This window comes from Cylas formicarius, unplaced genomic scaffold (assembly GCF_029955315.1).
Source record: "Cylas formicarius isolate icCylForm1 unplaced genomic scaffold, icCylForm1.1 PGA_scaffold_8__14_contigs__length_24414737, whole genome shotgun sequence".
NCBI classification, from domain to species: Eukaryota; Metazoa; Arthropoda; class Insecta; order Coleoptera; family Brentidae; genus Cylas; species Cylas formicarius.
This window is the reverse complement of record NW_026844361.1, coordinates 17,337,216-17,359,283: the sequence shown is the minus strand read 5'-3', so window position 1 is coordinate 17,359,283 and position 22,068 is coordinate 17,337,216. Positions and strand designations below refer to the sequence as shown.

The following is a 22,068-nucleotide window of genomic DNA, read 5'->3' as shown; positions in this document are numbered from 1 at the left end:
AAAAACCCACAGGGTGTGTTTCCAAAACTCTCGTACACAAAACCTTATTTTTAAAACATCCTGTGTGTTCCATTTAAAGCGGTATGTCATGAAAGAATGCAAAAAAACTAAAATGTCAGAAACTGGCCTAAAAATGTAGGATATGAACAAAGTCTACTTTATTTCTTGTGAAGAATTCAAACTAAGCAAAATGTTTGTCACTTTTATGTATAAGCGGCAACCCCGCATTCTTGAAAATATTTTACTACTCTTACATCGCCCTATATAATGTATGGATTCATGGACTTACCTGCTGAATCGAACCATCTTTTTAAAGTAAGAAAAACTTAAAAAACTTCAATAATCGACTTTTTATAAAATTGAAAGATTCTCAAAAGCCGTTAATATATTCATAGCTAAAAAAAAGTATTTTTTTAAGTAAAATGAATAGTAAAATGAACCAAACAAACTGTCGAGAATTCAAGATCCTCTAATAGGCACTTTCGTGTCTCTATTCTCTTGGAAAAACTACCACACAAAACCAGACAATCGAATCAAAATTTGTCCCTGTAAAACTGGCTTTACATGCACCAATCCAAATCGGACAACATGCGAATTGTTACCGAACCCAAACTAAATAGTTATATTAAATGTTAATATCACCGAAAAATCATTGACATTAATTTTTATAGACAAGAGTATAGGGAAACTTGAACAAAATCGGGTTAATTTCTATACTGGAAGTAAAAACCCACAGGGTGTGTTTCCAAAACTCTCGTACACAAAACCTTATTTTTAAAACATCCTGTGTGTTCCATTTAAAGCGGTATGTCATGAAAGAATGCAAAAAAACTAAAATGTCAGAAACTGGCCTAAAAATGTAGGATATGAACAAAGTCTACTTTATTTCTTGTGAAGAATTCAAACTAAGCAAAATGTTTGTCACTTTTATGTATAAGCGGCAACACCGCATTCTTGAAAATATTTTACTACTCTTACATCGCCCTATATAATGTATGGATTCATGGACTTACCTGCTGAATCGAACCATCTTTTTAAAGTAAGAAAAACTTAAAAAACTTCAATAATCAACTTTTTATAAAATTGAAAGATTCTCAAAAGCCGTTAATATATTCATAGCTAAAAAAAAGTATTTTTTTAAGTAAAATGAATAGTAAAAAGAACCAAACAAACTGTCGAGAATTCAAGATCCTCTAATAGGCACTTTCGTGTCTCTATTCTCTTGGAAAAACTACCACACAAAACCAGACAATCGAATCAAAATTTGTCCCTGTAAAACTGGCTTTACATGCACCAATCCAAATCGGACAACATGCGAATTGTTATCGAACCCAAACTAAATAGTTATATTAAATGTTAATATCACCGAAAAATCATTGACATTAATTTTTATAGACAAGAGTATAGGGAAACTTGAACAAAATCGGGTTAATTTCTATACTGGAAGTAAAAACCCACAGGGTGTGTTTCTAAAACTCTCGTACACAAAACCTTATTTTTAAAACATCCTGTGTGTTCCATTTAAAGCGGTATGTCATGAAAGAATGCAAAAAATCTAAAATGTCAGAAACTGGCCTAAAAATGTAGGATATGAACAAAGTCTACTTTATTTCTTGTGAAGAATTCAAACTAAGCAAAATGTTTGTCACTTTTATGTATAAGCGGCAACACCGCATTCTTGAAAATATTTTACTACTCTTACATCGCCCTATATAATGTATGGATTCATGGACTTACCTGCTGAATCGAACCATCTTTTTAAAGTAAGAAAAACTTAAAAAACTTCAATAATCGACTTTTTATAAAATTGAAAGATTCTCAAAAGCCGTTAATATATTCATAGCTAAAAAAAGTATTTTTTTAAGTAAAATGAATAGTAAAAAGAACCAAACAAACTGTCGAGAATTCAAGATCCTCTAATAGGCACTTTCGTGTCTCTATTCTCTTGGAAAAACTACCACACAAAACCAGACAATCGAATCAAAATTTGTCCCTGTAAAACTGGCTTTACATGCACCAATCCAAATCGGACAACATGCGAATTGAAATCGAACCCAAACTAAACCGTCCAGGACTTTTTTTTTGCAACTTTTGAAGTCCGCAATGACCAAAACTGGAAAAATTAATTGCAAAAAAAAACCAGTCCTGGACTAAATAAAAAAAAACGAAAAACCACAAAAACTCACACACAGCGGCGGACGAGCAACTTTTTGCGCTATTTAAAAGCTCACGCTTCGAATTACTTTGGCGAAATTGACACAGAGCATGTCATAGCAGGACAAAGTCATCCTCATCTTCCGCGCTGACGTCGCACGCGCCTGACGACTCCGTTATAGAGTCAGACGGCGACGGTTGCGCTCTCGTAGCGCCATCCTCGCCGACCGGGAATTCCTGTGAGGCGTCCGCGAGGGGTACCTTTTGCGGAAAAATGTCGTCACCCCAGACAGGAGGGGAGAGGGGTCGCGTCCCTTCGAAGCTACCCCCCATCCGTGTTCTTTGGGTATTTTTGACGCGGTTGTGGTTGTCGTTTAGAGCGCGCGAAATTACCTTTTCGACTATACCATGTTTCTCAATGCGAGAGAATAGCAAAACGTAAATTTACGTTATATCGTAAAGTTCAGATAAATTGTAATGTAAAAATTCCTACACTAAGGTCGGTAAAAAAAAAGATTTTTTTATGATTGGCACACAAAAACTAATTGCTAGTTACCTCTAGAAAGTACTTACCACGCATGAGCTCTTAATATTAATGTTTTGTTTTTTCGATTTAGTCTCATATGTAAATAATCATATCTTATATCCAATAGATCAATAAAAATCCAGGCAAAATAGACAAAAATAAGTCAAAACTTCGTACAAAACTGAAAGTTGGCAATGACGTTAAATATACATGAAAGTCAAAAATCCGCTTCGAAGTCAAACGTATAAAATTGAGTTTTTTTTTATTTTTCACGAAAACGGTAAGTTTTATCGTGAAAATAGGTCAGACAAAAGTTATAGATCATACAATTCTCTAAAAAAATTGTTCAGGCACATTTTTTTCTCACGACTTGGAAAATTCATATTCCACATAATATGCATATGTTTCCGCATCACCGCTTTTTTAACATGGTTTTCCCAGTAGGTAGGTATACGCCACGATCTAATGTTGATAATTTTCAAAGTGGAATAATGTTGCTAAAATAAATAATTGTCTACTTCTACATCAACAATTATTTCTCTATCTTCCATCTTCAATGAACATTATCGTTTCAGACAGAATTATAACCTAGATATTTCAAAATATAAATTAAGTTCGGTAGCAAATAGCTCAATCGTCCTTCCTATAAAACTTTTTAATAAATTACCACCTGGGATGAGACGGATTCCGGGCTGCGGTCAGTTTAAGGTTGAGGTGAAACGCTATGGAATATTTTGAGCATTTTCAGCTTGGAAATTGCGCAGTGTACAAATTTCCGTTCCAAAACTATGAGTCACCACCGAAATTGAAATTCTTAAACCAGATTTTTTTAATAATTAATCAAAAATCGCTATGGAATATTTAAAGCATTTTCAGCTTGGAAATTGCTAAGTGTACAAATTTCCGCTACAAAACTATGAGTCACCACCGAAATTGATATTCTTAAACCAGATTTTTTTAATAATTAATCAAAAATCGCTATGGAATATTTTGAGCATTTTCAGCTTGGAAATTGCCAGGTGTACAAATTTCCGCTCCAAAACTATAAGTCATCAGCGAACTTGAAACTCCTAAACCAATTTTTTTTTAAATAATTAATCAAAAATCGCTATGGAATATTTAAAGCATTTTCAGCTTGGAAATTGCTAAGTGTACAAATTTCCGCTCCAAAACTGTGTCATCAGCGAAATTGAAACTCCTTAACCAGATTTTTTTAACAATTAATCAAAAATCGCTGCAGAATATTTTGAGCATTTTCAGCTTGGAAATTGCTAAGTCTACAAATTTCCGCTCCGAAACTATGAGTCACCACCGAAATTGAAACTCCCTAAGCCAGATTTTTTTAAATAATTAATCAAAAATGGCTATGGCATATTTGGAGCATTTTCAGCATGTAATTTTTTATTTTTATTACGTTAAATCCATCGGATGACAATAGCTTTTTATTGTTGCTATCTGTGGAAGGTCCATAATCATATTGAAATACTTGTTTGCCTGTAGCAAAGTACGTTTTTCAAACCCACAACATTTTGACTTCATTTCAGAAAACCTAACTTGCATCAAGAAACACTTAACTAGTTTTTTAGTTTTTTTTTTACTGATTTGTGTGAGTGCTGTATGGACAGGGTGTTAAGTTTATTATGTCAAGATAATCTGAGAAGCTTTGAAAAATATATAAAAAAAATACTTTTTAAGAAAAAATTGTCACGAATATCATATTATTTTGCATACAAGATGTTTGCATTTGCGTCGACAATTAACAACTTTTTTAATTTAAATAGTAGATTAAGATATGTTTTTATTTCTCAGAACTTTCTAGATATTCTTCATATTAAATGAATTTCATATCAAAAGAAATGTTTGCAGGTTTCAAAATATATCGATTTATTTAAAATTCGACTGTTTTTTTTTTGCAAAATTTCGCCGTCATGTTTTTGGCAAATGCATATCTGTAACGTCCTATTGCAAATATTTCGAATTCTACAACTTTTTGAAATACCTCAAATGTATAACAAAAGCTTTCAGTCGAAGAAATCGATAGATATATGTAGATCTGCTAACGACATAAAATTTAAAATGTCAAAAACAATGACACTTAGATATACGATATTGCATAAAAAATGTTTAGAAAAAAACACAAAAAATTTCTACATTATTTTTTTTTAATATTTCTTACAAGTTCTGTGTCGTCCCCACAATAAACGGGCCCCACATAAAATTTGAATTAGAATCCGAATTAATAAATATATTTTTCGGACCCGTCGAATGGGCGGTTAACTATCATAAAAGTTCTGCAAAAATTATTAGCTACTTAATTATTTTTTACCAGTATTTAAATGATTCGTTTATTACGACAATCGATTGATCGAAAACAGCGCGCGTTCCTACACACCAGGTGTTTCGGTTTTGGCTCCTTGACGGGCTATTAAAAGAATGATAAATAAACAATCATCGAGGCCGATCGCAGCCGATTAGCGACTATTTAAAAGATAATAACAAAAATTCAAACCCGCCGATACCGTAAGGCCTATTTGCGCGCTTCTTCTTCAACCGTCAACGTCACAATCGCGCAAAAAAATACCCAAAGGATAACGCGTCTAGTGTCGACACACTTACTTGGTTAACCGACAGCGAAATTGCGAGCGAGCGACGAAAAACAATAGGCGATCGTCGACGCCGCCATCGACGAAAGATGTCCGTGGATTTTCGCGATACGCGATACACACACCCCTTCGGCGTTGCCAAGATGGGCTTGCGAGCCGCAGACAGTTCCGTTCGGTCGAAAACCGGGAACTGAAACGTCCGAAAACGAAAGCAAATCTATCCCGTGCTTGTCCCGATGAGCCTCGGGCACATTTACGGGGGGAGACGAATGCGCAGAACGCGGACACGCCGGAGGAAATCTGGCATTTTCACGCGACCGAGTCCCGAAATTTTTCACTCGAAAACGGACCCGGGAAGTCGCTAAACGCAGACGAATAAATGCGAACATAAGTAAGCGGATAAGCAACCAACCTTACGCGTAAACGTATTAAGGGTTGCGTTTCTCATTAATTTTCGTGGCCGGGCTCTCTGAGCACCACCCGGATGCATTTACAGTAACAGCACGCGGGCTAGAAACTTCGTTTAAGTTCGGATCCGCGAAATTGTCATCAGTAACAGCACTTGTGCTAGAGAGAAAAAAGCGCAACAGCACGCTTTCTAGAAACTTCCTTCTTTCTTTGGTTAAGTATGTTTTGTGGTGTTCGTTTTTGAGTTTTATATATATACTATTGTGCAAAAATATAAATATGGATGGGGAAAAACTTCCTAAGTCGTTTAAGACTAAAAAAATTTGTGATAAGATTCTAAGGCTTCAATTAAAAGACAAAGCCGATGCTGAGCTAAGTACTTTTTAATAAATTTCTTTCCTAACCTTAAAATAACGGACCAGTTTTGGATTATACTGGGTGTCTCAAGAAAGTATCAAAACCGATTTTTTTTTTATGAGACCCTCTATAACATTGCATTTTGATTTGAAATTTGGTACAGACGCAGTATTTAGGAAGGGGGAGCGATCCTTAAATTTTTAAATATACAGGGTGTGCATAAATTTTAATTTTTAAATACGTCAGCCTGTAGATTATTGCATTTTTCGATTTTGCTAAAAATTCTTCTTTATTCTTTACTAAAATTCTCTAACATATTATGTATATCCTATACCTAACATATCTTCAACTGTTTTCGAATAACAAACAATTGAAAATCGACATTTTCTGAAGTTTATTCAACTTATTGTAATAAAACGGTTAAAGAGAGAGGAAAACAAATTGGTACCATCATTAATTAGCAAAAGAATAAGAAAAAATAGGAAAGTAAAATCAATACCTTCTCTTTTGGTGCATAAACTACAGGTTATCCCTCGGGTTATCCCATTTAAAATATAAAATAGGCTTTCTTTTAGCTGCTGTATTGCTGTATTTAAATGTTAGCATTAATACTTTAACTTTAAGTACAAAACTTCAGTTATATGAGGTGGCGAGTGGCCAATGTGCTAACAGTGAAATGGTTTTACCATTACAGTGTACTGTGAGTGAGCAGGAGATGGAGATGGATCCAATTACTGTAGAGAATTCGTATAACAAAAGCAAAATGGAAAGCAATGAAGGTTCCAACAACATCGACATAAATTCAGAATTTATGAAAAATATGCCCTCCCCGCAGGAAATTGCAGTCTTTAAAAATGAATGGCAAAGTTTTTGCACTGACATTTCAGATAAGATTGACCAAGATCCTATTACTTTTTATCCAGATGTAAAGCAATGTCTGGTTAATAAAAACAAGTGTGCTAATAGTGACAATACTTTGAGTAGCGATTTATACCACTGTTTTAAATATAGTGGTGTTTGCGTCATGGCAAAAAAAAATACCCGTGCAGCCTACCTACCATTTCAAGAAGAAACTCTTGTTGTGTGGAAGAAGAGCTCAAACAGCAGTACTAAAAGGCTTTCAAATAGCAAAACAAAAAATCCGCATTCGCTTGCCAAATGTGTTAGAGAAAATAAGGGTCTAACACCTTTTTTTTATAAGATAGACATAGGTCGCAATAATGTTTAAAATATACGTCATTTGTTTTTGTTTTTACGTTAAGTAAGTAAGTAAGTAAGTAAAAAATCAGTTTCAGTTACATTTTTGTAAGTATTTTTATGCTACCTTGATAAGAATGTATTCTTTCTACTGTTCTTTTTTTTTTTTTTTTTTTTGAAATATAACACTGCTTCTATGTGTATTCGTATGTGTTTTAGTTTTGTTGATCTATACTTATCCACAGAAAACGTGCTGTGTTGATTATCGCTCGTGCATAATTTACATAATTACTATAGCCAACATTTTCTAGCCCGCGTGTTATTACTGGTAACTGCTGTTAGCGCGAGTGTTGTTACGAGCTACGGCTTCGGAAAAACATGGTTTCTATAGCCCGCGTGCTGTTACTGTAAATGCCACCCGGATCGCTATTATTAAATTCTAGGGGATAGAAACACTGTGTGCAAATAGGTAATGTGGGCCTGTTTTCCCAGATTACTAAAATGCAGTATTTTTCAAAAATTTGTTTTAAGAAAACAGGGACATTTTTCCTCTCCAAAGAGAGGGAGAGTATTCTATTGGACATGAAATGAAATGGGGAAGTAGGGCAAAATTAAAACAGACAAATTTGCGTTTTCTTGTATTTCGAGTTTTTTCACGATATTTTCACTAATAAATTAATATCTTGAATACAATTTCAATAATAATGGAGAAACTTAACCGACTTCTTTCAGGAGGACGTTAAGATTGGAAGAGATGTGCTTACTCAAACGGATCGTTTTCAGGAATTTAAACTAAATTAAACTAAAAATCTTTTGTTTAACTTGTGGGCGTGGTCACTAATATTTGAGGCTTTTCTGTTAGATATACGAAATCATCAGATATATTTATTCGGTGCTTGGGTCCATTTAATGAGAGTTGGTAGTAAATACTGAATATCTAGGAACAGAACATGTTTGTTGAAGAGATATTAAAAGTTAGCGATAAGATAAAGAACTAAATAAAAAAATATACAAGTTTTTTTAGGTCAGTTGCTATCAAAATCATAATATGTAATGGGAGGGTGTGAAAAAAATGATCGGTATTCATTGGAGAAATTATTCAACATAGAATCCGTTATTTTTCCCTATTTTGTCTCGGGTTTCATACGGCTTTTTGGTTTCCAAAGAAATTTCTAGACGTTAAAAATCTTCCACGACAAAAATCTCCCTAGGAAGATTTTTTTTCCAAGAATATCTACTGTGGACGTAATAATTCTGATTTTATTAATTTACAGATACTAAAAGTGATTTCGTGAGACATTTTTTTATTTATTATTAACATGAGACCAGCTGGTGTTGCTTTTACTCCAAAACTTATCCTGAAGACACTCCGGGTTCGCTAGGTGGCTGAGAATACCCCCATACTTTTGAAAATATGCCTAAATCGATAAATTCGATCATTGGAACGATGCCCTGCAAAAATATTAATTCTTGTTGCTTTTCTTCATTTAAATAGAAGAATAAAAATTAGTTTATTGTCGTTTTTGCAATATACCTAGTGTTTTTTCTTCTTCTTATAGCTAAAATCTTTATTACTAAACAAATAGAATTTATGGTAATTAGATTTTAACAAATTGCGTAGAATCCCTCAACAGCGGCCACCTTTGGGGAATCAACAATTGGTGGTTTAGGACGGGGTGGGCACTTAAAGGTAGAATTGACGCTGAGTAGTTAAATATGAATATTTGTTGTATGAGAGTCACTAAGAGAGATAACTTGCAGTTTTACTCACTCTTAGATAAATATTTACATTTAGTAGAAATTTAGTTCCAAGTTTAATGAGTTATTAGTTACAAAACAAGAAGTAAACACCTTGTAATACAAAACCATCAAGTAGACTAACAAACTCATTAGGAATTTTGAAGCACAGTCGGCAATAAACAGATAACTACTAATTTCAACAAAAGACACAAAAAAAAGTACGCACAATTTGAATGAAGCGGTTTTATAAATATTATACGCATTTAGCAATTCAGAGACAGAATTGATCATTGGCCACCCGTATCTATAATTGGATAACAAAGCAAATCGCGGTTCATTTCGTAGTATATTCAACAAATATTGTAATTATTTGTCAATTTTGGACAAAACATTGTCAATATTACTGGATGTTCCATCAAGTTTGATGCAAGATTGGATAAGTGAAATGAATAATAAAGAAAAATGTGGTTATGTCAATTTGTGAACCCATATTGGAAAAAAGTTGAGTAAATTTTAAAAAAGTAAATAATGAAAATTATTTGCGAACAATGGATAAACAATATGAACTTACTGGTATATATATACTTTTATTTCGAAAATATAATTGGGTTAGTTTTGTTTTTGTTTTATGTTTAACCAATATTTTATTTAGAGGTCAATTGCCTACATGCATAGAGGCTGCTTGATAATATACTTGATAGTGTGGATCCTTGGGGTGGTTTAAAGAAGAAAACTTGATACCTCTTCATTTTTGACTCTTAAGATTTTAAGGAAAAAAAAACTTGGTTATAACTTTTAAAATCCAACCAAATTCAACAAAATTCAATAATGTGCAAACAGCAGTTTCAATAAACTTCAACACGCGAAAAACGTGCATAGTACGTGCCAATTCGCTCCGAAAAAATAAAAATAAATGTTTAGAACCAGTGGTGTAATTTATATTTTTTTTCAAAAATATTTTGTTCAATCCCCAAACAAACGTCACTGGTAAACGTTTCAAAAAATCATTCGGGCCATGATCCTTAATGATTAACACATGAGTGTAAAATTTCATAAAAAAATCTAGGGTGGTAAAAAAATTAGATAGAAATTATATTAAAAAATAAAAATATTCGCACTTTTAAATATCGGCACTTAATTAAAAAACACATTGCATACGAAGTGTGTTCAAAAAGTAAGGTGACTTTGAAGTAAGTTATTTATTGATTTATCAAAATTAATTAATCTTAAAAGTAATTGCCCCTGAAGCACTTCTGGTAACCCATTTTCTGATATAGCCTTGAGTTCTTCCAGCAATTTTTTATTTATCTCCTCAATCGTTCCACCTTGGTTTAATGGGTTTTGGGAGCAGGGAAAAGTCGCAGGGGGCGATATCCAGTGAATATGGTGGTTTTGATTTTGTCCAAAAAGTTAGACACAAGCAACGACGAGTGAGCAGATGCAAAATCAGCATGCAGCTCCCAAAGGGCGCATAACTTCAAGGTAATATTCTTTATTGATCGTACGACCTTGTGGTAAGAACTCTAGATGTACTACGCCACGCTAATCAAAGAAAACAGTGAGCAAAATTTGATCGAACTTGAGGTGCTTTTTTCGGTCTTTGCTATTTTGGGTTCTTCCATTGAGACAACTGAGCTTTGGTTTCGACCCATCATTCGTCACCAGTTCTGCCTTTTTGAGAGATGCTCCTTCGACGATCCTTTTGTTCAAAATTAAGCAGTTTCGGAACAAATTGTTCTCCTACACACTTCATGTCCAAAACATCGGAAAAAATTGCATGGTAAGAGCGAATAGAGTTGCCGACGTCTTCAGCACACTAATAGTGATTCGACGATTTTTCAACACCATTTGTTTCACTTCTTCAACGGTTTCATCATGTGCAAGGGCGTCCAAAACGAGGTTTTCCGTGGGCGTCTTCTCGGCCATCTTGGAACAGCTTGTACTACTTATAAACTTTTTTTTTGCTCAACGTAGATTCACCATATGTCGTTGTCAACATTTCAAGTGTTTTTTACACAAAATTTTATACAAATTCTTTGTTCTATTCCTTTAGAAACATATGTTAGGGACATGTGTACACCATAACCAAAATAATATCGAAAATTACTTTGTGAACACACCTCGTATAACCTTTACTTTCTCCATTCTGTCTAATGGCTCCTGTCATTGCAAATTAATGATCACTTGTAGGTCTACTTGTAGGTTTACAACGGGTTTCCAGAATCTTCATATTTAAAGTGGCTTCCAGGTGCTGGTAATAATAATAATAGACATTCAATTTATATGAGACGTACCTCAAATCCTCGTGCTGAATTCTTTCAATATTCTGAGGGTTACTTTTTATATTTCGGGATTTGTAATAAAAAACTACAAGCTACCAACAAGTATGACTTTATTGTTTCTCAAACTATTCACCCGATGATCAATACACTTTTCCCACATCGATTCATGCACCTCCAAAATATGCTTCTTGAACACATTAATCGCTTCTTCTGGTGTCAAAAATCGTTGCTCACGTAATTTATCCTTAATGTATGGGAACAAAAATAAGTCATTAGGTGCTAAATCGGGACTATATGATGGATGGCTCATCAAATCAACGTGTTTAATGCTCAAAAAGTTCTTTGTTTGCACTGATCGGCCGTCGTGGAGAATGATTCGTTTTTGGCGGTTGGTTTTTATAATTTCTTCGAAGACTTTCGGCAAACACCTGGTTGTGTACCATTTAGATAGAATTGACTGTTTTACGTTTCACCAAAGGAACAGTCGCCAGATGGCAGGACTAGTTTAAGAAAATCCCGAAACATAAAAAGCAGCCCTCGTAGGACGGTAATCACAGCAGACGCAGCAGCAGCAGCAGCAGCAGCAACGGCACAGATTTTATGTCACAGTCGCGAATTGGGGTATAACAACAACAATTCAAGTGTTTTTTTACACAAATTTTATGCAAACTGGGTGAAACTGTGAACATACGTTAGGAACATGTGTACCAACATAACAAACGTAGATGAGAGCCCGATTACAAAAGTCACCTTACTTTTTGAACACACCTCGTACAGTGACGTTCCGACCACCGGGGGCCGATTCTCGAAATTAAGAACCGAGTGTTTTGTCCGTGTCACTCTCATCTCATTTCTTATTAAATCGATAAGGATAGAACAATCGATTACATGCGGTTCGAGACTTGTCCCCCGGCATAGTGCGTAGCAAATCGGAGAAAATGGCGCTTTCGACGAAATCGCGAAGCCGAGAGGAATTTCCCTAAAGTCCGGCGATATTATATCGTTTCACATTCCACCGTTTCAGTACACGCGGACTACTGTTGCGTTAATTGCGAACGATAATCATTTTAATGAAATACGTTACGGCGTTTCACTTGGCAGGAATGCGCGCGATTCGAAAATAACTTAACCATAATAATAAAATTTCAAACATTTATAAATATGTTGCGGTAAAATGCCCGCGCGGCTGCAATTCGACGGTGCTATACGGGAAAACCGTTAAATCCTGCGCGATTATCCGCGAAGTAGCTGGAAGCTACGACCGTTATGATGACAACTTTAGTGTGGAAAAAAATCGCCGCTACTGAACTTTTCTCACTCACTGGTAAACGAGAAAATCATAAATACAACTTTTTTTATTCTTTTATTATTTAAGTTTAAAACCTGCGTTAATCTTGCCATGCTATATAGCGTTCTCAGCCATATGCAAAAACCGGTATTGCTTAACGCTTCCAAGTTTTCTCTACGATTCCAGCAACAAAATGATATAAGGATTTTGAGCCATTGTGGAGCTATTAAAAAAAAGAAAAAACAGTTCGCAAAGCTCTTGTATCAGAAATAATTCGATAATCTCGTAAGAACTTGCTTAAGTAAAAGGAAATAATTTGTGTCTGTCGATGGCTCAAAGAGTTGCATTAAAGAAATCAATAATGGAATGCCGCAAGGTTTCATTTTGGGGCCCTTGCTCTACTCACTGTTTATTTTGAGTTTAAACCAGTAAACAGCTTATATCGGTGGTGGCTTTCAAATAAACTAAAAATTAACGTCGTCAAGACAAGCACTATGGTTTTCAGTAAAAAAAAACAAAGCCCTAGGTGGAATGAACATATAGAAAAAATCATAAAACAATGTCATGTGACTGATAAAATAAAATACGCGACCTATAATTCCCATTTCTTGTCCGTTTTTTACTTATCTGATAAGGTTAGTAAAATTCAATTTAACAATGATTATTTGACACCAACGGACTCGCTACAAGCAGGGCTAAGGACTCCAAGGGTGACAGTTTTGTTAGATAGAACAGTTAATATATAAAATAATCCATAATTTTCTCAAAAGTAATACTAGTGTCATTAGTAACGTCGTCGTGTATAACTATGATGTGGGTAGCACCAAATATATTTGCACGATGTAACGCTGATTAACCCTATGTTTCGTACCATTGAAAAATTAGAAAAATAGATTAGAGAGAGAGGGGGGGGGCGGGAAAGGGATGAAAGGGATGAGAGAGGGGGGATGAAGAGGGGGTGAGAGAGGGGGAAAGGGGTTGAGAGAGGGGGAGAAGGAGGGAGGGAGGGGCGATTTTCATTCCTTTTCATTCTTGATGTAAAAGTATTATAAGCTGCCGTACCTAGTTTCAATCATGGGGCAATTTGTAGTAGTATGCCATAGCGATATAGTTTGATAGTACAATTACCCAGCATTTATTATTAGATAGCAATTTTGGCAGGACAGTAGAACGAATTTTAAAGACCGAATTATAAATGAATTACATTACAATTTTTTCAACACAACGACCCTTTAGCGTTTGAAAAAACATCAAGAAGATAAAGACTGTTTACAAACAATTACATGCAATGACGAAGGTAAATTTTCAAAAAAAAAAAGAAATGTTTAACAAAGGAAACCCAAATTTTGAGTTTACATAAACCTCCATTCGGCTTGCTATATTAATAAATCGCTGTTTGAATATGATTTCGCTGCGTCAAGATAGCATAGATCTTTGTAATAAATTGTTTGATAAACACTATTTAATTCAATTGCCTCTACTAACCTATTATTCTAGTTTTTGTTTTTAACTCCAAAACGGGTCAAAATAGACATAGTATGTTATGATACTTTTAGATCACGAACGAATAGTCCCTCTTATTGCCTTAATAAAATACAGAGTTCCAGTGTAAAATCATGCTTTTATGTATTTTGCAAAACATTTATAATTTTTGTAACCACACCATATAGAATATCTTAAACCTCATATCATAATATGAAACAGCGGCCTATTGAGAAGCACCATAATTTCTGTTTTTTTGAAAGATAAAATATATGGAAAGTTTTAGAATTTTTCATAAACTGTAAATAAAAAATAGAGATCGTAGTAATAGGCCATCGAGTATAATATTGAGATTAATTTTTCTTTATTGTTTGTTTTTTTTTTTCAAAATCATAACTTTATGGTCCTAAAACAATAATACCTGACAGATTGATGGCGGGAGGGTTAACCAGTTATCCGAATTGTTCAAATTCCTTCCGATGGCAACCCGCGTCATTACGATAATATACGTCGCGATGGCGTCCCTCGCATGTTAAGCGTCTTGTAAATCATGCGCGACGCCCAAAAAATACAGGGGGCCCGCCTCGAGATTAAATTTATGACCAACGGCTTGGGTAAATAAGAAAAAAATGTGACACGGCTACACGCAGGAGAGATAATTTTAGGGACGATTTTGGATCTCCCTATTCCCGGAAAATGCGACTGCACATTTTTTTCTAGAGCGGACTTTTAAGTTTCTAAGCGTACACAAAAAAATGAGTATCACGCTTGGTTCTTTATACCTTCATTTATATTTTGATATCTACGTACAATCTTTACATAAAAACTGTATGGTTTTTCTCTACTTTCTTCTGAACGTAACAATAAAGCAACTTCACCCTGTATATTTTTACTTGAGATGAAAATCCCTTTTAAGAGAATAAAAAATATACTAATGACGATTAATTAAAATTTCTAGAAACATTTGCTACTCTGGGTTATTCGGAAGATCAAAAGCATAAAATAATGTGCCTTTTTTATTCAATATCGCCAACGTTTTCCCGTATACTGAATACTGATTAATAAATTCGAGATTCTTAAAAAAGCAGCTGAACCAAATACAAAGAAACTATAGAAGTTTGAAATCAAAATGCAAAGAAGTGAAACAAATTCAAAAGTCAAGCTGTAAATTTTTTATCTTGACAACGATCAATCGTTTTTATTGATATGTTCAAAAGATCGAAAAGAAAAAAATGTAATTAGCACATTTAATAAACTATCTAGATAGATGTCAAAATATAAATGAAACCCCTACATCTACCTTAACTATTATTTAGATATTTTTTATTTTTCTTTTATTTATATTGAAAATGAACTTAATGAAGTTTTCTTTGACGACCGCTAAATACAGATATAATACAATATTTTTGTCGTAAGATTCGTTAATTTTTTTGACCGATTTTGATGAAATTTGGCAACATCATTTATAATGATAAAGGGCTAAGCATCTTAACGAAGTACGGCTTTGCAATTAGTTTTGTTAGTTATTATGAATAAAACACATAATGTACAACCTTTGCGAGTCTTCGGTGGTTTTAACTTCGCTTGTTTTCAAATTCAAAAATAAAGGTAATGAAAATGGACAAAAGTAAACTTAGTTGTAGGAAGCTTTAACACAAAAACGAGATAAATTCAAGTAACTTTTTTTTTAAATTTTAACTGAACAACAAAAATAACAAAAACCAAAAGTATATTAAAGATATTTAGTAATCTCTCACATAGCTCCACAATATTACATTTTTCCTCTTTGTTCCACATTTCTTCCTCGTTAACTTACATTTGAGAAAGAGTTTTGAGAGATAGTTATGGGTTTTGTTCACCCAGGGTGGTACAAATGCTGACTCTTTTCTCATGGTAGACATCTTTTTAATTCATTTTTTTAAAAACTCACTGTTTTGCGTTCGACAGATTAACTGGGCCGTTTATTATGGGATGACACCCTATCTCAGAATCTATAAAAAATATCAATAAAAAAAAAGGAAAAAGGTTGTTTGGATTCATTTGGCTCAGTAACCTAACTACCTAACTGTGTCGACGGAGTTTAAACGGCAGTGAAAATCAAACCCGAAGTTCTGATTAAGAACTTTAATGAAAAGAAATCAGGATTCACAGAATATAATTAACAGAAATGGATAAACCGGAAGAGAATCAAAAAGTACTAAGTGCAACTTGCGTTGTTGTACTTCGCGGCGGGGCGCGAACAAAGGCGGTTGCCATGGTTACGGACGGACAGTTGACTCGCGCGGCATAGTTAGTGCATTCACTAGATCGAGAGTCAGCAAAACTTTTCTCTAACAAACTGAAATCTAACTTTGATTGGAATTTATTTATTATAGAAATTTGCGGTGCGTTTTTTAAAACACCATGTATATTTGTGGTTGATTCTCCTATATGAGGAAATCTACTTTAACCAACATTAGAAATTTACTTGAAAAAACTGTTTATAGTTCTAATGCATTTATATAACGTTACAAAAACTTTGTAAATCAAAGGTTGAAAACTTTCGTCTCTTTCAAACGTTGACGTTTTTTATTGTTGTCATTTTAATAGAAAAAATGATCCCATCTCTATAAACGTTTCTCTTCATGGAGAAAATAAAAATAGTAAATAAAACTAATTTTAAAAAATCACTCTTTGTTTAAATGCTAATGTCGATAAAATTACAACAATGTGTCCTCTTTAAAATAAGAACGTTGTTACTTGTCTATGAATATACAAAACATGCTATATAACATAATATTTAAGTGAGTCCAAACAATTTTTGTCTCAACGTCCTTTAGATATTTTTTACAAGTTCTGGGGTAACGTTGTAACGGGTCATCCGGTACAACGTCTACATCATATGGTAAGATTATCCTGATCGCAGAACCTACCGCAGGCCGTTATCGATTATCCGATTCGCAGCCGCACGAAAATTTTACCTTAAAAACTTATTTTGACGAGTTTGACCAAGTTCGCTTTTTGGAGCAGTCGTTGGGGACGAGCCCGTAACGATTCGTCGTCACCGTTTGACATTATTAATTAATCGCTGATTTTAATTTCGCTCCTATTATATCGCGATTGTTTTTCGTCGTCGTGGTTGAGTTAATAAAAATTCGAGGCACGAAGAGGCGGCGATCTTACTATGCGAAGAATGCGAACTGGCATTGAGACGCGAATAATGCTTTTAAGTACCCAATAAAAAAAAATTTGGATTAATGGGACATTCTGCTTGACGAATGTCTGTCGAAGCGTGCAGATTTTTGGTGGGCGTTTTACATGATAAAAATTGATGTTCAAATTAACTGAACGGATTAAGTAAGCAAAATTTATTATACAATTATTGTAGTACAGGCTAACAATTTTCTGAATACACTCTAACAAATTCTGAGGGAAAAAAAACTAAAACTTTTTAACTGGTACCTACCTAAAAACTTTAATTATTCTGGAAGCACTGGTTTCACCAGCAGACCAGTGTAATTTTGGGTAATTATAATACTCGACGGCGACAAATTTAAATTAAAAATAATCACCATTTTGTATATCCATAAAATAAACAAATGAAACTTTCCCTAAAAAACTAAGTCCTTAAGTTGTGCACATATCATAAATTTACCCTGCGATATATTGCAGAAAATGAAGTTAACAAATGTTTAAATTTATATAAAATACAATATTTATATAAAATACATAATATAAACATTTGAAATACAAACGTTACTTTAAATTTCTTTGTTTGTTATTTATTCTTGTATATATATTTTTTCTCAAATTTCGTTTACTTTTGGTTCTTTATGCATTTATATTTATTAAGTTAATGAGTTATATTTTGTAGTTCGGTTTTGTTGAAAATATTGAAAACAGTTGTTTTAAAAAATAACTGCCTTACCGTAAAACATTTCGACTCCCTAAACAGTAGAGAAGAGTAATATTTAGTTTTTTGGAAAACTATTTTTAAGAAATATTTTTGCATAATTTCTAAATTTTTAATATGTACATCCTCCAAATCCCAAAATACCATACTGTTTCAACCCGCTCAAGTGTTTAATGAAGTAATTTCCCACTTTGATTTTAAGATCATCCCAAGAATTATCTTCGCACAGGAAAACTTGGTCGTCTGCAAAACCAAGGATGAATAATATTGGTACTAAAACGGATCCCTGCGGGATACCATAGCAAAAACCCATGAATATACCTAAGAATTATTAATTTTAATTATTAAAATAGTTTCCAAGGCTTATGATCAACTGTGTTAAAGGCCTTCGCAAGATCGAGAAACAATGCAAGAACTTTTTGCTTGTTTTCCAGTGAGCTGTCAATTTGCGAAGCTAAAGAGGCTAATTGTGTTGAAAATTTTGTATTTCCCGTATACCGGGTGTTTCAAATTCGACTCTCACCATTAGGATTTCGGTGAGGGTAAGAGATGCAAGGTGACAAGTTGCGCGTCGGTGAGGTCAATAACGCTCCGTTTTGGAATTGAAGTTATTTTTTGTTTCTCTCAAACCGTCATCAATTTTATTTTTTCTTATGGTCGCCATATTTGTGTTCCTTTAAATTGGAAATATTGAACAAAAATTTTTATACCATAGTACGCTACGAATTTTCGAATCTGTCGATGACATTTTAATATCTAGTACATTACTGTGTTGTTCAAAATGGATAGAAATCTCGCTGAATTTGCTTCGTTTGAAAAACTAACACAAAAATATGGAGGCGGAATAGATAAGGAAACTTAAGAAAATTTAGTTCATGAGGCACGATTAACGTAAAATTAATTGATTCCTTTTGCTTATAAATATGAGAACCCGGCAAAATTCACACGCCCAGGTTAGTCTGATGTAAGTGCTTCTTCTCGTACGAGTGCTCGGAAACTAAATACAGAAAGACATTTATAATATGATATATATTTATATATAATGAACTTTAGTGACTTTTACAGTTTTTATATTTATTTTTATATATTTCATTGCCAAGATCAATTGTACTATTTTCAAATATCCATGTCTCGTCAGTACAAACAAAACAAATTTGAAGGTTAGGACCTGCTTATTCTTGCTTATACGGTTTTGAAAATGTAATCCTTGTAAAAACTTTTTCTTTAAATACACTACTTAATGATCAATTGTAACAGTTAAATAAACAACAAAACAAAAATTGTGTTTAATCAGTTGCTTATATGATATCCAATAAGACACTTGCCTCTGTCTAACGTACACAGTTAAAAAAGACAACAATAGCAGAACCAATCGGAACGATACACGGATAGGTTCGGTTGTAGAAAAACTACACTATGCAACACGTTCGGTAAACTTTTTAACGCACTCGTTTATTAAACACTCGCTCCGCTCGTGTCAAATAAATTCGTGAGTCAAATGCCGTTTACCGCACTTGTTGTCCTGAAGTTTCTCATTAATTTGAATTTTACCGCACGGGTTTGGGAGCAATCGGATGTTTTCGGAAATATTTCCCACGCTTTGAATTTTGACGCTTGTCAATTCTCATGTCTCGGTCATGTCAGTGAATGTTCTCGTGTTGTTTTGTGAAAATGTACCCAAAAACTAACCGTCGTAGAAAAAGTATAGTACGCAAGACGTTCGGTAAACGGCATTTGACTCACGAATTTATTTGACACGAGCGGAGCGAAAAACAACACGAAAACATTCACTGACCGAAATTGACAAACGTCAAAATTCAAAGCGTGGGAAATATCTCCGAAAACATCCGATTGCTCCCAAACCCGTGTGGTAAAATTCCAATTAATGAGAAACTTCAGGACAACAAATGCTTTTTAACGCACTCGTTTATTAAACACTCGCTCCGCTCGTGTCAAATAAATTCGTGAGTCAAATGCCGTTTACCGCACTTGTTGTCCTGAAGTTTCGGTCAATTTCGGTCAGTGAATGTTTTCGTGTTGTTTTTCGCTCCGCTCGTGTCAAATAAATTCGTGAGTCAAATGCCGTTTACCGAACGTTTTGCGTACTATACTTTTTTAGGACGGTTAGTTTTTGGATACATTTTCACAAAACAACACGAAAACATTCACTGACATGACCGTCAGAATTGACAAACGTCAAAATTCAAAGCGTGGGAAATATCTCCGAAAACATCCGATTGCTCCCAAACCCGTGCGGTAAAATTCAAATTAATGAGAAACTTCAGGACAAGTGCGGTAAACGGCATTTGACTCACGAATTTATTTGACACGAGCGGAGCGAGTGTTTAATAAACGAGTGCGTTAAAAAGTTTACCGAACGTCTTGCGTACTGTACTTTTTCTACGACCGTTAGTTTTTCAGTACATTTTCGCAAAACAACACGAAAACATTCACTGACATGACCGTCAGAATTGACAAACGTTTGTTCAGTGCTGTAAAATCTCCGAAAACATCCGATTACTCCCAAGCCCGTGCGGTAAAATTCCAATTAATGAGAAACTTCAGGACAACAAGTGCTTTTTAACGCACTCGTTTATTAAACACTCGCTCCGCTCGTGTCAAATAAATTCGTGAGTCAGATGCCGTTTACCGCACTTGAAGTTTCTCATTAATCGTACATTCATATATAATTGTAAACTCAACGAGATTTCTATCCAAAAATTTAAACAAAGTTCGATGAGGTTGTCGTCTTTCAGGATACATGTTGAAGTACACTTCCGATGTCTTCAAACCGTTTCTATCGGTTGTATAATAAACTTTTACAATATTTCATTTTTCTTCATTGGCAAAGTCCATTTTTAAAGGCACAGTAATCTACTAGATATTAAAATTGCGTTTGACTGAAAAATACTTAACGAATTTTTTTCTTACGAATTACTCTCTCGGGCCACAACGCGCAGCGATATTGAAATTATTTGAATGCTCGATTAATAAAAGCAACCGAAGTAGCACGAGCGAACAAATGGGAACGCAATTACGTTATTAACCGGGAGGACGTTTGACAGTTTAAAATAAAACCCGTTCGAGTTTGTCTTCCTCGACATCTCGCGAAGACTTAAATTAGATGCGGATGTAGTTACTATATAAGCGTGCTATTTCGGAACGACGTGGACTTTGAAATAGAGCGGCTATCACCTGGCCATAATTAACAACATTTACATATACTCAGTAGGATGCAAGCAAATCGTGAGGATTTTTAATAGCAGAAAAATAAAGTTTCCATGGATTGTGTTTTTTTTTTGTTAATTTTATTCACAACGATAATGTTTTTTTTTCCACACTGATGGGCGCAATGTAACCAATTTCCCTGTATAAAGTTTAAATATAATAAAATTGTGGACTGTTTTCAAAAGTACACACAGTTTTGGACACTTTTCGTGGGTGAAAATAAATATAACTAATAAAACTGTTATTTGTATATTTTTCCGGGCAGAATTCAGTGCCGCTCCAATAATATTGAATCACTGCATATCACAAACTACCTCAAAATATAGCATTTTTTGTTCAAATTAGTAATATTAATAAGAATAATAGTATTTATTTCTAATTTGTTAGATGATGTAATTAAGTGAAACGGCGTCAAGCAGAAGTAAGAAAAGTGTCATACAGACATGGATTAAACAAACAAAAAAATAAAAAAATCTATATTAAAATAATCATCAAGGCAATAAGGTTCCAACAGCATTAATAGTTCTCTGATCTTGAACAAGCGTCGACTAGCAATTCGCTTAATATTCAAGAAGTGGAATCGTAGTTAAAAAAAGTGAGAAGAAAACTTTACTCAGACTTTTTTGAGTGAAATCTTCGTCTTTTTGCTAGAAAACTGCGTTGTCCGGACATTCGGCTGTGTGTTTTTAAGGACATATCCTATTTCAACATCCAGCAGTAGTGGTATCGCCGTTCCATTTCCCCAATGTCCTGGTGAAACCTCTCTCCCCGTTCTTCGCTAACTGCTTCAAGATTTTCAGGAAAAAACTCATATTACAACCTAGAAGTGCTGTAACTAGCGGTCCTTCGTTATTAAAATATTGACACAACTCTGTGAATCATCTTAGTCGGAATTAGATTTCTCTGATTCT

General features: G+C 34.2%; 1 protein-coding gene across 2 annotated transcripts in view; it reads right to left on the bottom strand.

Annotated features, from left to right (window-relative positions):
- Positions 1 to 22,068, bottom strand: part of LOC132705985 (GTPase-activating protein CdGAPr) — a 100,953-nt gene that overhangs the window by 68,288 nt on the left and 10,597 nt on the right. The window contains exons 1-2 of one of the 2 annotated variants that reach the window (XM_060677003.1): positions 5,297 to 5,461; positions 2,244 to 2,415 (exon numbers count right to left, since the gene is read on the bottom strand). The exons of the other annotated variant lie outside the window; for it this stretch is intronic. Coding sequence (XP_060532986.1) covers positions 2,244 to 2,294 — 51 coding nt within the window. The 5' untranslated portion in view covers positions 2,295 to 2,415; positions 5,297 to 5,461. Of the gene's footprint in view, positions 1 to 2,243; positions 2,416 to 5,296; positions 5,462 to 22,068 lie in introns of those variants that run through there. 2 annotated transcript variants of the gene reach the window in all.